Raw genomic sequence first — 14825 nt, 5'->3', positions numbered from 1 at the left:
TTTGTACCTTAGTATCGCATTTGACGGTGGTTCAGCCTCAGTTTCGGTAATCTAAGAAAAGTTTCGGTAATCTAAGAAAAATTCTCGTGTCGTTGTGTCGACAGTAACTAATTTGTTGCAAAATTAATGGTTCCATGTTAGCTGGCTCAAGACTCTCGCAGGTTAAATCAATAACGTTAAGTATATAAATACATAATTTGAAGGGGTGAAATATGCTTGTTGGTATTGAGTAATATGTACGTAATAAAGTTATGTTTTTGATATTTTTGATTATCTACGTATTGTTGTTGAAGTTGACTAGTACTATTGGGCGTGACTAATTAAATAGCAATTTGGCAGAATTCCAACATTTCGCCTTGGTGGGTACTGAAGCTCCGACTGGTTATCCATGATGGTACTGCAGCCTTGAAGTTGCTATGTTGTATTTTTGGGACTTGCTAGAATCGTTCTTGTCCTGAACGTATTCTGTACACGGCCCTCTTTTTTTCCTCTGCAGACATTTCCTAGACTTGTCTGTCGTTTTCATCAGTGCACAAATGGACAGTTTGTATCGTGCTACGTGAACTTGTCATTGCAAATCCAAATTGACCTATTGTGACCTATTCGATTTGCACTGGCATGACAAGTTCGCTTAGCATCGATAGAAACTGTTTATCAAGCACTGATGAAAATAACAGACAAGTCGTAAAACGTCTGTAAAAGGCTAAAATAGGGATGTATACCGAAGACGTCTCTGTTGAAACCTTTCACGGTCGTTATTGTCCTTTTTGTAGTACTTCAACAACTTCAATTTTTCAATTGATTCCGCAGATTGCAGCTTACGTCACCAACATCACCCTAATCCTGGTGCTGACCCGGGACCGACAGATGCACAACTGGACCAACTACCTGATCGTCCACCTGTGCTGTGTGGACATCCTCCTGGCCAGTACTGCCCCCTTTATCGCCGCCGCACGGGTCACTCAGAGCTGGGCCATGGGGCCGGGTGTGTGTCACGGACTGATGTACACCATGACGTTATCCGCTACAGTCACCATGTGGACCATGGTTCTCATCAGTGTGGAACGGTGCCACACAATCGTCAAGCCGTTCAAAAAAGGATGGATCGACTACGACAAGCGTCACTTCGCCGGGACATTGATATTAGCTTGGGCAGCCTGTGGTCTGTATTGCTTACCGATCGCTCTATATTTCAAAGAAAGGACCTTCAGTATAGTTGATGATGACGTCATGATTTGCACGTTGGTATGGCCTGCGCCGGGGGCGTCGTACGCCTTTACCATACCGTTTCCTCTTCTGACGTTTTGTGTCCCCCTGGTTATCATCAGCGTGAACTATTACAGGGTGTTCAAAACGTTCTGGTCATCGCGCGCTCGGCTGAACTCGACAAGAGACATACCTCTCCCCTCGCTTTCCTCCGACAGAGGGAAAGACTCTCCAGCGAGCGTTGGTAAACACCAAAGTACATTGCCTCGGCAATCAAGTATAGTAAACATCGGGAACTTGAAAAGAATAAAAGCTTCACCGTTCTCGGGGAAGGACATCCGCGTAGTGAAGGTTCTGATCATGCTGGTTGTGACGTTCTTCATCATGTGGCTTCCTGTCATGATCATGATTCTGCTGATTCAGTTTGACGGAGATAACACCATCCAAGGACACGTACTGAAGTCCCATCATTTTGTGGCTGTCCTGTGTTTCACGCTCTGTAACGCCATCCTCAACCCGGTGTTTTACGGACTTCTTAATCAGAATAATCGAAATGGCGTGCGGAAACTTTGTAGGTCATGATCGTACAGTAATTCTCATCAGACATAGCTTGTTTTGTTGTTCGCTAATACATTTCACAATTGAACAAATACAAATGATACAATCTGCCATGATGACATTTGCTTGGAACTTGTAGTATTTTGCCATAATCATTGTCACAAATGCAAAAGTTTACGGCAACGTTAGAAGATTTTTAAGCGTCACGAGGCTGAAATTATCTAATTAACTATATATAATTATCTCATATGTAAACTCCTATTTTTAACAGTCTAAACTGTCTTATTTTTGTACAGGAAGACGCCAAGGCCTGTGTGGGACAATATGCAATGGTTTAAGGTTCCTAAAGGCATTTGATTTGTAGTAGCTGCATTGACTGTGACTTAAAAAATTAGTTATTCTATATCAAGAACGATAATACCCTTGTAAAGCTAGAGGACATTTTGAAAACAAGACAATAAGTTGTTTGATCACAAATCGTACCTGTGTGCTTCATTCGCATTTGACCACCAGAAATGGGCGAGTACAGGTTGCCGGTATAAAAGCTACTGCAACCAGGCATCCTATTTTGTCACCGCCATACGACCTACATACACACACACACACACACACACATACACACACACACACACACACACATACACACACACACACACACGCACACACACACACACGCACACGCACACGCACACACACACACACACACACACACACACACACACACACACACACACACACACACACATACACATACACACACACAAACACACACACTCTCTTTCTCTCTATCTCTCACTCACACCAATAAATAAGGTGAAAGTTAAAGCAATTGAACAGGCAGTATTCCAAAACGTCATCGTCATCAATAATCAATGACATGTACATGTGTCCTGACTAGGTAAATGTCAACTTAGATATGCGTCATCATGTGGTGTAATGGTTCCCGTGCTTGGCACGGAAGCCCCGGGTTTGAATTCGATCCGCTGTGATGGCCCTACGTCATGCCATTAGGAAAGGCACTTTAATAATTACTTTATAGTCCGTGTTTTAATAGCGTTAGTTATAGACTTCACGACTTAAGGGACAGACATGGTAGGGCACTGAACGGCAGTCATTACGGACCCTTGCATTTTCAAGTGACGTATCAGAAATGTTTCTCATTGATTACGCAAATAAGACCTCAAATAAAGTCCTCATTTCCATCGATCATATCAGTTGACCATCTTCTCCACCCAAATAACATAAGTTGTTTAAAGTTGAAAATTCTATTCCAGCAAAGAAGGCTTTTGTAGCATTTCGTCATAAATAATTTATCAAGTCTGACTGACATGTTTGCAGTCTATCGCCTAGCAACACACGGAACCCTTCCGTAGAAGGGTGGACGTGGCCAGGATTATTTGCCGAGCGACATTCGTAGCTGTTGTTGTTGGCAGTAACCCACAAATACAGGTAGGCCAGCCCTATTGTAGTTCTATTAAAATGCATTCAAATATTTGGAAGTGTGTGTGTGTGTGAATGTGTGATCCTTATGAACCTTGCATTGTGTGAATGATAATGGACAAAAGCACCCTCTATGTTCCAGTGGTCTTCACTCTGCAGCCATGGTACAACGCCGCGCATATTTCATCATGCTCCTGTTGATGTTCGTCCTGCTGTTTGCTGGGATCCTACATGTTAGGTAAAGCTACTCTCTGATGAACTTCACATGTTACTAGAAAATATAGGAGATTGGCCAAATTGACTGAATGAAGTACCCGTCCACAGAGTTTAAATTTTGTTTTGCAAATGGTGACTCTTGTCGGCTAATTCATCTGGAATATCATTAAGTCTAGTTGGCTTCCCATGAAGTCCAGTAGAGACTAAAACACGTAAACCGACTGCCACACATACTCTCCAAGCAGAGGTTCGGTTTCGGTTGTTTCTTGACGTGTTTTAGTCCACGTCATTGCCGTGACAAATTATTGCCATATCTTAAGGTCAACAAATTAAACAAAGGCTGTCTAGAATTCACAATTATCTTTTTTCTCGTGTTGGGTGCTGGTCCTGATAACCTTTAATAGATCCTTAGTTGTGTGTGTGCGCAGACGTCTTCTACTTCTTCACAGTCACTGTGGTATTTCTACTAACGTTACCAGGACCTGATAATAAACAAGCTGAAGACGCAAGATTACTATGTCTGTGAGGGTGATGAAGAAAGGATAACCACATACCAAATATCAAACAATGCAGGCGTTCTCGACTTATGGTGGCCTTCTTCAAAGACACACACACACACCGAAATATAACCTTTTTGGCAAAGGTATAAAATCAAGTCTGAATATGTAGTGTTATATACAACGCTGATTCAACTGATGATGGAGAAAAATTACCCAAAACCGTGACTTTATTTTGATATAAGCTTGGTCGGTCAGATTCTTCACTACGTACCTTTAATTTTCCCCGTTATATTTCAGTTATCTGAACATAGATATCGTCAATTCGAAGACACCGCTTGCACCGGTGAAGAACAACCTGCGCATGGATATGACGTCGCCAGCTGTCAAACCACCGCCGCCTCGTCAAGTATCGTTTCCGTGGCTGGAGTGCGAGGGAGGGAGAGAGAGAAAACGCATTGCTTACCCTAAAAACCACAAAGTAGCAGGATCCACTTTCTCGTGGTCAGTACTTAGTCGGTATGCATACACCAACAGGCTGAATGTAGTGGTTCCCAATCCGTGGCGCGTGTGGAGCAGTATGTACCCGTACACACTTAATCCACACCATTACATGCCTCCTCCTCCCAATCAAACCTTTGATATATTCATGCACCACACTGTTTATAACAGAACGCGTTTTCCACAAATCATGCCGAATGACACGGTATATGTTACAATTATTAGAAAACCTCTAAATCACCTAAAATCAGCCTGGAATTTCTATCATTACGAGGAACAGTTTCGGTTGTCAAAAGTTAACAATTCCATCGCAACGTTTTTGGCCAATCCGGCAAAATACGATCGCAGTTGCGGACACGGAATACACTTACCCGTTTGCCTGACTCAAAATTCTATGTCTGTGGATCTCGGATTTCCTCCTAGCGACAACAAAAAGGTAACGCTGGGTTCAGACCCTGGTAGGAGAGAGGACATCACCCAAACGTTCGTGCGGACGATTGACCAAGACTTCGACCTGGTCATGCTCACAGAGTACTTAGACGAGTCGCTGGTCCTTCTAAAACGTTTGATGTGTTGGAAAATTCAGGATATCATCTACATTAGGAGTACCAACGTCAAACATCGCCATGGTCAAGAGATTCTACTTTCAACGCAGCTCCAACAGACTCATAAGGAGTGGAGCTACGTGGACTATGCACTCTACGACCACTTCAACAAGTCACTGTGGAGAAGGATCAAGTCAAGCGGCAACGATTTTTGGGGAGAGGTCAAATATTTCAAAGATTTGAATCAGGAGATAAGTAGGCAATGCCAGGATCCCTGCTCGTTTCACAGGGGGAAGCCACCTTTTGAGGTGAACAGTACAAGATGGAGCCCCGGCTTTACGGTAGACATCAATATCTGCTTGTTGCTCAGAAGAGACTATAAATGTCATATATCTATCCAGGCAGAACGTGCGGGCAAATCGCTGCGTCTGCCCCCGAACATTCTCCGTAAAACTACCAAACAGTGGAAGCGAGAAACACTATTGAATATAGTGAAGCCGTACTGTATATATTGTGAGCTGCCCAAGAAGTGTGAAAACCTGGAAACCTTGACTCACTTTTACCGTGATGGCTACATCAATGAGGAGGTGTATCAGAAGACAAGCCAACAAATGTGCCAAGCAAAAGTTGGAAAGAAGATAAGTTCAGTGAGAAGAGGAAAGAAGAGAAGAAGAAGCAGAAAGAAACGTGGTCTTTAGGCTGTGTTTGGAAAATGTAGTTCGTCGGAAGGAGTGGACCATTCCAGGGAAAGACGAAATCACTATATTTCGAGCCCACTTTGTCCGTTAAAGACAGGATCCAACCGATCAAAAAGCGTGAACGCGGTGACTTTCCGTAAAATCATAACAGACAGTTTCTCTGTTTAAATACATATTTGATCGAAATGCAGTCAAATAGGTATCAAACACGGTCATCTAAATCACAAAACCATCCGACTTCCAAAACCCATTACAAATACTCAGAAAAAAAAGCGTGTTTCATATAGAATGTCCAGCTCTTGTAATGGTTTGAAATTACAAAATCATCGGATATTTGTTTTATTAAAATGTCAGGCCATCGGTTTATATTGAAACCCGTTCAAAAGAAAATACATGCATATAAACCCAACATCGTCACAGCAACGAACTACGTCTGACAGCTCTGAGCGTGTAGCAAACTTTTTAGTATTTAGGGGGTCATACCAATTCTGAGAAAGATTGTAGGATTGCTCAAGCTTGGAGTTCTCTCCACTCTCTACAAAAGATATGGAATGCACCCGTCAGAAAGCACACAAGAACTAAAGTGTTTAAAGCATTTACCGAGTCCATTTCACTGTATAGTTGTGAGGCACGGGCTATGGCAGCAGTCCAGAGCAACAATTTAGATGGTACTTATACGAATATGTTACGAAAGGTGTATAATGCTTCATGGAGAGATTGTTTAACCAACAAATAAGTATACGGACCCCTCCCAACCATTTCGTCTGTGGTGAGGCGGCGCCGGCTCGCCCTGGCAGGGCATGTGGTTCGTGGTAACGAGTCTGCAGGGAGACTGATGGACTGGCTGCCAGAAGGAAGGCGCAGAGTTGGCCGACCATGCATAACTTTAAAGACAATGATAGAAAGAGACATTTGACTGTCAGGGTCTAGTTTAGTGTTTGCCACGAAGGACAGATCATACTGGAAAAATTGTATCTCGGACTGTACTTCACCGGTGTAGTAAGATACACTATGATGATGATGATGATGATGATGATGATGGCTCGCCCCTGAGACGTCGCCAAAAAGTAGAACTTTGCAAATGTTTAATTTCAATCAATAGTATTGACGTAGTTGTGAGTCCAGAAGTGGATTCTAAGGTCCTAGAGTCCTTAGAAGTACTTTTGTGGTAGTCAGTACTTTAGGATCCACTTAGTTGGGATTGGGTTCCACGGCGCGTTTCAGTAAATGTGCTTTGAAGTGTGAGCTGCCTTGATAAGGCAACAGACCATGTGAAGTGTTGACGTAACGGGCAAAATGGATACAGAACAAAATAAGCGGAACATGATTTTACATAGAAACCTTTTAAAGGTTATTGAATGTATTGAAAAGTGAAACCACACATATGAAGCATACACACAGGTGCATTGAGAATTTGTTTCCTAACGTTAAACATAGAAGATAGTTGTGATGATTGTACACTGCAAACTGCTAGATTCAATCTTAGTTCATTTGTCAGGTAGTTTTCTTGTTCTACTGTAAATATCAAGTTCTTTGGTCTTGACATTGCAATCAATGTCCCGTTTTTTTTCTGTGTTTTTTTAGGCATACCATGCATGCATCACAAATAGATGAATAATTCTACTTTAAACAGCCCCCGGGCCCCTCCCCCCATGACATGCGCTATGATTCCCACAATAGCTGATAAAATAGCTTACGCTTTATAGTATCTTTAAAATACAGGTAGTATAAAGCGTATACTATCTCATGAGCTAGTTGTGGAAAACATGCCATGGTGGAGGGAGGGGGGCTGTTTAAAGTGGCACACCCAAACCGCTACTCCTCCGTTCAAGAGGGGGTCACTTAATGAGTCTGTGCACTTATCCGGTTCTGTATGAGAGGAAAGCCGCTCTGAACAACCGGCGGCCAATCAGCGCTGAACAAACCAGCGGCACAAGGACCCTACAGTAGGCTTTGGACCACATTCATGGTACAATGAGAGGCAGACAAGTTGATATTTTTTCTGTCGTGAACAGGAATGAGTTTGCAGAATACCTTTTGGCAGGTGACAAGTGTTTGTATCCTATTCTGTTCTTCTTTGTATGGTTGTCAGTATTGATATCAGTACATGTAGGTAAAGCCCCTGTCACACAATCATGATCTCTCGACCCGGCCAGATCACGATCACGGTGGAAGTTAGTTATTAGCAGGGTCACTTGTATTTGGGAGTTGCTTGGTTTAAAAGTCATCTGCGCCGGCCGACTGTAAAACTTTGAAAAACCAAAGTTGTGAATGTCAAAATTCTGCTTGGGAATGTTATCAGAGAAGCGAAGTGGAGCTTAAATAAGATGGACTCCATTTGTCCCACCCAGCGCCCCTGGTTGGGGAGTGGTTAACGTTGGAACCAAAGTCGTCGGAAGGTCCTGAATGAGTAACAGTGGCTTTAGATGGGATGTTTGATAATAAGATGATGATGATAATGAATTTGCACCAGTGCCCGTAACAGCGTAATATATCAGTCGATTGTTATGGTTTCTCAGTCACTTGTAGCAAGCTGTGCGTATTGTAAAGTTCTATGTGGTAAAGCTTACATGGTGACACATACAGGTACATGTCTTGTATCGATATAAATTTTTCCTTGTCTTGTTTAAAGTCCTGCTTTATTCTTAATAGACTAAAGATTTTTATGATTTTCCTTTTACTGTATGTAGTAACTCTTTCTAATAAATGACGCCAATACCCCCAAAAGCTACTCATATTCTTTCATGGTATGTGATCACATTAAACCTGTATAATATGGACACCTTGAACTGCACCAGGTAGACAATTCCAATGACACCATCCGTCCGTAAGGTTATCCACGGCCATCGAGCGTTCAAACGGCATATCTTATCATGCAGGTTACATACTCCGAGTCCCATTAAAAATGAATGTATATCCTGAGTTATAAAGGTTTTCTGTTAACGTTAGCTTAAACTAAATATAAAGAAGTATATGAAGAAATGTTAATTCTCTCAACCCACAAACTATCCTATCTTCTTAATTAAAATGTAAAAAATTACAAAATTGGTCATATTTCAGCAGGATCTTTTGTGTAACGAAGTAGCGAAAAGCGCACGTTACCACTGACCCTATACTCAGAGGACATACATGTACGTACATGAGTTGATTTGTACCAAATATCTTTAGAACGAGAAATTCAAATCCCCTTTGAGTATTTGTATACAATTCTATAAGACACCATTTGGTGAAGTTGGTGAGTATGATGCCAGACACCCCTCCTACCTTCTTGGAGCAGTCCATTGTTCTCTACGAGGAGGTGTAAATAATTGATGACATATCCATGTTGCGAAGCACGCGTGACTTGACATTGAATTGATGGCTAGCTGTAGAGTGCAGTCCCTTGTACTGTTATGTGATGGAGGGTCGTAAAAGGTAGGACTTTGGTACTTGTTCTTTTCGCTTGTTTTGTTATGTTTCGCAAACAAGAAAACTGCACATTTCTGTGACATTACGTTTTTTTAAGCATTTATAAGTTGTACAACTCTTCGAGTGTTACAATGAACGAAAACTGTTGCGGATGGGTGAGGATACGTCCTACAAGACTCCTCTATAGTCTAGGTGTAGACCGTTTTCTTGCATTGTTAAAATATCGTATCATACTGCTACTTTATATATATAGTATCGAGGACAACTGTTGGCTCATGTTGTTTAGCAACCATTTTTAGTCAAAGGAAAGGGTGAAGGGAGGTTTGAAACAATAGAATGTTTTCAGTAATTCTGATGGATTCATATCTATTGTTACGTATGTAACAGAAGATGTATGTGTGTGTGATACCTGGGAAAGATCTGCAATTCCTTATCATCATATCACTAGGCAGGAAGTTTGATCGGCCGACCAGTATGCGAGCTCTGAATGACACTTTCGGCAGTAACACGCCCGGTGTTTTCTCGATCATCGTGCGATTCTGAGAGATCGATCGACCGAGGTCCCGTGAATAATACACTCGAGTCTCTCTCTGTACTGTTGTGTGTGTGTGTGTGTGTGTGTGTGTGTGTGTGTGTGTGTGTGTGTGTGTGTGTGTGTGTGTGTGTGTGTGTGTGTGTGTGTGTGTGTGTGTGTGTGTGTGTTTGTAGAATCACAAAGACGATAAAACGATATCAACATCGTCGTATTTGCAAGCATTTGCGGTCAATTAGAGCTAGAGGACATTTGATATTTTTCTGGTACGAATTCAAACTCGGTTTAGTCAAGTTTATGAAAGTAGCTTATATTTCGTGAAAGATAATGAACAATCGATATGATAGGTTGTGATGCCACAACATACGTGCACATTACATGTAATATCTGTCAAGACAAGGTGTTCGAACAAAGGAGAATAGCCTGATTACAATGTCCTTTCAGGTCATGGACTCATCCTTCAACGTTAACAACAGCATTCACTTATCGTGTATACAGTTACGCACATGATGACACACGTGTAGTATGATAAACGATTGTCCAGGACCAAAAGTTTGTCTCGTAATGGCTTCTAGCAATCATGAAAATGGCGATAACGAATATTAACTATTCAATCAATAGTGACAGTTGACGTACATGAAACAACAATAGCAGTCACGATAGAATTCAAACCAATCGATGAGAAAACTAGTGCCATATTCAGTTCTATCTTTCTTTGTGGTATGCACGCAGGATTACTACCTCCGTGAACGGGTTTTCCATTATCACGTTTTCAAGACAGAAATACTTTCTGAAGTAAATAAATGTGATAAATAATCAGGTCTACGAACAGAGGCGCAGTGTATTAAGTCACTTGCGATTTATTTTGGTGTTTGTATGTTTGTGATGGTGGTGTGTTTCATGTTAGGCAAGTCGGTGTGTTTGGGGTCAAAGAAAATGAAGGTTGAAAAAAAAAATGAAATTGGCTTAATTCCAGATTTTTCCACATGCGCCAATATGTTTTACTCATAGGCACGTACTACAGCTAAGCGCTTATTGGAGATTAACCCAGACAAGAAAGCCTTTTAGAAGTAAAACAAAACATTAACAAACAGTTTTATTATTTCAAGGAGGTATCCGTATTTATATCTTTGGTTAGAAATATCATATATGTCCAGGGCTACCACCATTCTCTGTGGCAAACAAATTAGCCTAGGCTATACATGTAGTTATGTGAAGAGACAAAGCTATCATGAAAAAAAACCTGTGATATAGTCGACAAGCGCTTGTCACGTACTAGTATTGGAAATCAGCCTAAGGCCACAGCAAGTAAATTTTATGGATGACATCCTCTGCAGACTGCAAAAATAGTGCGATAGGGCGAAAAAAACAACAAGATGGGTGAAAAAAAACAAGATGACTATGATTTTCAAAAATAGGCATCATAAAGTTGTGATGACTGTTGCCAAGAATCAAAGGGACAAAACATGGTATCAGAGCCAACAAGGCATTAATTCCTGTATTTAAGACATGTACTGGTGTGGTAAAAGTGACACTAGTGTGGTAGACTGGCATCACCAACAAAGTTGGAAACCCCACTCATAGCTTCCATATTGATGTCACTTTTACAACTATCCAATAAGTTTCATTTCTACAACTACAGTCCTGGGAACCTCGCAAGTGTCACTTCTACAAGTACAATTATCAGGCTGCAACACAAAACATTTGCTCACTTTATCTTCATGTTGACCATCCCTGCAGAAGAAAAAAAATCTTTTTTTTTCTGAAATCAGGCGAAAATTAATGCGCGCGCTGATGTCATCCATAAAATTTACTTGCTGTGGCCTAATGGACAATGAACTGGGCTCATTGACCTAAACGTCGACTGATCCCGAAAAATCGCACGATGATTTAGACAACACCGGGGTATTGCTGTCGAAAATAACATTGAAAGTTCGCAGTCTTGTTGGCAAATCGAATTTCCTACTGCGTGACAGGGGTTTAAACAATGATTTGTTGATCTTTCCTTCTTCAGGTCTACGTTAGAAAGTCTGAAAGTCCAGTGCCAGAGCTCTTTGACTGCTCCTCAGCAATGCTAGAGGACGGCCATTCTTTACTACACCAGTGGAAAGATCTTTTAGGGAGACTGGGACAACATGAAGGACATTGAAGATGAGTCAAATAGCAACACCCGAAGAAACATCCTTCCCAAACCCAACAACTTCAAACGTGTTCTACTCCGGGACAACCTCAGTGAAAACAAGCTCTTAGATCTGCGGCTGGCGAATATCGGGAAGGAGCAGACCAAAACGGGGGCCATGTTGGAAAACCAGCGGATATCTTTCCTGAAACGACAAGAAAGTAAAATGTTTGGAGACAAACCCGGCTCGTACGAGTTTCCTGACTTGGAATCGAAGCCGAAGTTCATGTACGGCACTCGTGTCCCGAGCGGCAAGCAAGCCACGAGTGTCGATAAGGCGAAATCGAAGCTACCCGAAATTGGCCGAACATACACGAAGAGCCCTCGTGAAATTTCGCCGCGCCAGCCCGTGCTGATAGAAAAGCGCGTGACGTTGAACGGTCCACTTGTTCAGACACAGAGGCTGAATCTAGAGGGGTCGTGTGGAAAGAACGAGAAGGGACAACTACAAAACCGCAAAGCGGTTGAAGACCCAAGGTTTGGTAAGCTAGAGGCGTCCCTGGTACCACCAAAGAAATCCTCCCTGATTGGACTAGACTTAAGTCTGGAGGGGGACAGGGCACCAGTGCAGACGAAGAGGACATAACAGCCATGTTAAAACAATATTGTTGATATAAAGTGATATAATCTAGCATCCATGGCCATCTAACTTTCCACAGTGAAAGATAGTTGAAGAGACAAATCTATCAGCGTACACAACTTGCTAAGTTTCGGATTTAAAACTGATTGTTCTACAGTGAATGGCTATAACCGTGTGTTGAAAACACAGATTCCTTCATAATTTTCCCGTCGCTCTGAAATATATGTATCAATACACTCAATACTAAACATGTGATACAAAAAATCATGCAATATGTAGTTACAGTCAGTCATGAACACTTTTATTTCAAAATGTTAGCCATACATTTAAGAAGAAGCGATGTGCAACATTAACTATGAACTAAGAGTTACAGAAGCCTTGAAAAGTAACTCTGTAGTATATACACAATGCAACACACTTCTTGTGACTCAATTAGTTTGATTTTGTCTTGAATTAATATTCGAAATGTTTTAATTACTTGTGCAACAAGCACTTACAATGGCAGAAAGCCTAACTAGTCTTTATTTTTGAGACGCATCTTGCTGGTAACGTTTATACCCCCCTCACATTTGGCGAGATTCGATCGGACGACGAGTCTGCGAGCTCTAATTTACGAGGAGGCATGACCCTGATGCCGACGAAGAAATTGCAGAGTTCCCCCTTCCCGTCAGGGTCATGCCTCCTCGTAATTTAGAGCTCGCAGATTCGTCGTTCGATCGAATCGCGCCTAATGTGAGGGGGGTATTAGAAACCAGTGTGTAAGATTTAAATTCCACATCCACAGTTTCAATTGTTTTCTCAGCTTAAGTTATCTTAAATTCAAACCCTTCCAACTGAGGGTTTATCGTCAAAAACAAAGTTGTAGCTGGATCACTGAGAAAATACCAGACTAAATAACTGGAGTTTTTGAACACCTGTGTTCAGCGTCGTTATCACAACATGATCAAGACGAATGTTCCTTTTTCTGGCATTTGCTACTTACTGATATGCATCTACGTGTAAACCCTTTCGTTGATTAGCCCTATCATACTGTTGTCAAATAAAGCTTGGGTTTGCATAAAGATGAAGTTACAAGGTTTTGTTTCTCCGTCGGTCTCTGTCACATAAGACACATATATGTATACATCGATCTGTAACAAAAGTGTAAGCTGACTCAGTTCTGTCTAAATTTACCCACATGGAAACATATATCAACAGACGTACCGGACACTGATGTAACATCAGTTCTCCTTTGTCCACAGGTACTTAATATCCATTGTATGGAAAAACGGCGTAGTGATATAAAGTCGACTGACGGTGGTTTCAAATTTTGATACTTTCAAAATATCGCAGTTTGAAACCACCGTACGTTGACTTGCAATCACTTAATGCTGGTACCTTGATTTTAAATACAGCGGATATAGGTCACCCTGCGGATAAAGGTGAACTAGCCTTCCCATGCGTGGTAATACTAGCAGTCATACATCTCAATGTCGGTAGCGTTAGAGGGCGTTAGACTTGGCCTGGCGCTATCCGAGGTACCTAACCAGTTGGTGACAGACAGCAGACGGCGGCGGTCTGCGATGTCAGGGGACTGTCCCGGACCCTGGGCGGGGTGTGAGGCAGCCTTCCCCGCCCCCGTGCGCTGCTGCGGCCCCGGCTTCCTGTGGCATGTACAGCGGCCCCGGCAGATGCAGATGACCAGAACCACAATGATGATGATGATGAGAGAGAGACACCAGCCGACTAGCACCAACATGTGGATGTCTATGGCTCTGCAAGAACAACAAAGGAGCTTGGACTTTATGCTGCTGTGGTGCCCTAACTGATCGCCATGTTTCCCGGGACCTCAATAATTACTGACATACCAAAATTCAAACAAATTCATCAAATTGATCTTGCGTTATAGCTTCGGACGCTTACACAAAAAAACGTACCCCTGTCAATTACCCGGAGGAAATTAAAGAGGTAAAATAGAGAAATAAGGCCATAGTGCCATTGCACAAAAGCATGACCATAACAGACGAGGTGTCATTTAAAGGGAAATATACACGCTTATTAATCAGACGGAGTATCATTGTAAATAGCAATAAATACGTTTTCTTATGATAAAAACCACCGAATTCAAGTTTCCGAACTTCTTGCATTTTAGTTGCAGTATGTGGGAATGCTAGTGAAATAACGTTTTAATCGTACTTGAGGTTCATGTAGACGAAGCCGTTGAGGTGCCCAGCGGAGGTTGTGTTGGAGGACGGCAGGCAGCACTCCACCTTGTCCCCGACCAGACAGCAGTGCGTCCTGCGGGGGTCGTCTCCGTACCGCGGGCAGAAACTCCCGCGGTGGGTCACCCAACAGATCTCCGCCAGCTCAGGGCTTAAGGCCATGGCGACTGGTTAAAGACAGGGGGCTGAATGAATATCAAGTTTATATTTCTGATCATTGAATATGACAACAAATAAAGTTGCTCTAAACTGAATTTTCACCGC

General features: G+C 42.1%; 3 protein-coding genes across 3 annotated transcripts in view; 2 read left to right on the top strand and 1 right to left on the bottom strand.

Annotated features, from left to right (window-relative positions):
• Positions 1–2276, top strand: part of LOC118411943 (free fatty acid receptor 4-like) — a 23494-nt gene extending 21218 nt beyond the window's left edge. The window contains exon 2 of the mRNA XM_035814468.1: positions 811–2276. Coding sequence (XP_035670361.1) covers positions 811–1788 — 978 coding nt within the window. The 3' untranslated portion in view covers positions 1789–2276. The remainder of the gene's footprint in view (positions 1–810) is intronic.
• Positions 2277–8940: 6664 nt separating this feature from the next.
• On the top strand, positions 8941–12915 carry LOC118411974. The gene is made up of 2 exons (XM_035814512.1): positions 8941–9075; positions 11616–12915. The coding sequence occupies exon 2, from the start codon at positions 11737–11739 to the stop codon at positions 12364–12366; it is 630 nt and encodes a 209-aa protein (XP_035670405.1). The 5' UTR covers positions 8941–9075; positions 11616–11736; the 3' UTR covers positions 12367–12915.
• A 127-nt stretch (positions 12916–13042) lies between these two features.
• LOC118411714 lies at positions 13043–14723 on the bottom strand. Its single transcript, XM_035814195.1, has 2 exons — positions 14536–14723; positions 13043–14114 (listed from the first exon to the last, which is right to left on the bottom strand). The coding sequence occupies exons 1-2, from the start codon at positions 14721–14723 to the stop codon at positions 13811–13813; spliced, it is 492 nt and encodes a 163-aa protein (XP_035670088.1). The 3' UTR covers positions 13043–13810.
• Between the last annotated feature and the right edge of the window lie 102 nt (positions 14724–14825).

The sequence above is a fragment of the Branchiostoma floridae genome, chromosome 3, assembly GCF_000003815.2.
Source record: "Branchiostoma floridae strain S238N-H82 chromosome 3, Bfl_VNyyK, whole genome shotgun sequence".
Taxonomy (NCBI): domain Eukaryota; kingdom Metazoa; phylum Chordata; class Leptocardii; order Amphioxiformes; family Branchiostomatidae; genus Branchiostoma; species Branchiostoma floridae.
Note: the sequence above shows the minus strand (reverse complement) of the source record. Positions and strands in the feature narration are given on the sequence as shown.

Bases quoted from the DNA above. Each gene is read 5' to 3' on its own strand.
- LOC118411974 (XM_035814512.1), top strand. From the start codon at position 11,737: ATGAAGGACATTGAAGATGAGTCAAATAGCAACACCCGAAGAAACATC.
- LOC118411714 (XM_035814195.1), bottom strand. From the start codon at position 14,723: ATGGCCTTAAGCCCTGAGCTGGCGGAGATCTGTTGGGTGACCCACCGC. The intron at 14,115-14,535 runs GTACGATTAAAA...TTGTTCTTGCAG, and splicing joins TTCGTCTACATGAACCTCAA to AGCCATAGACATCCACATGT.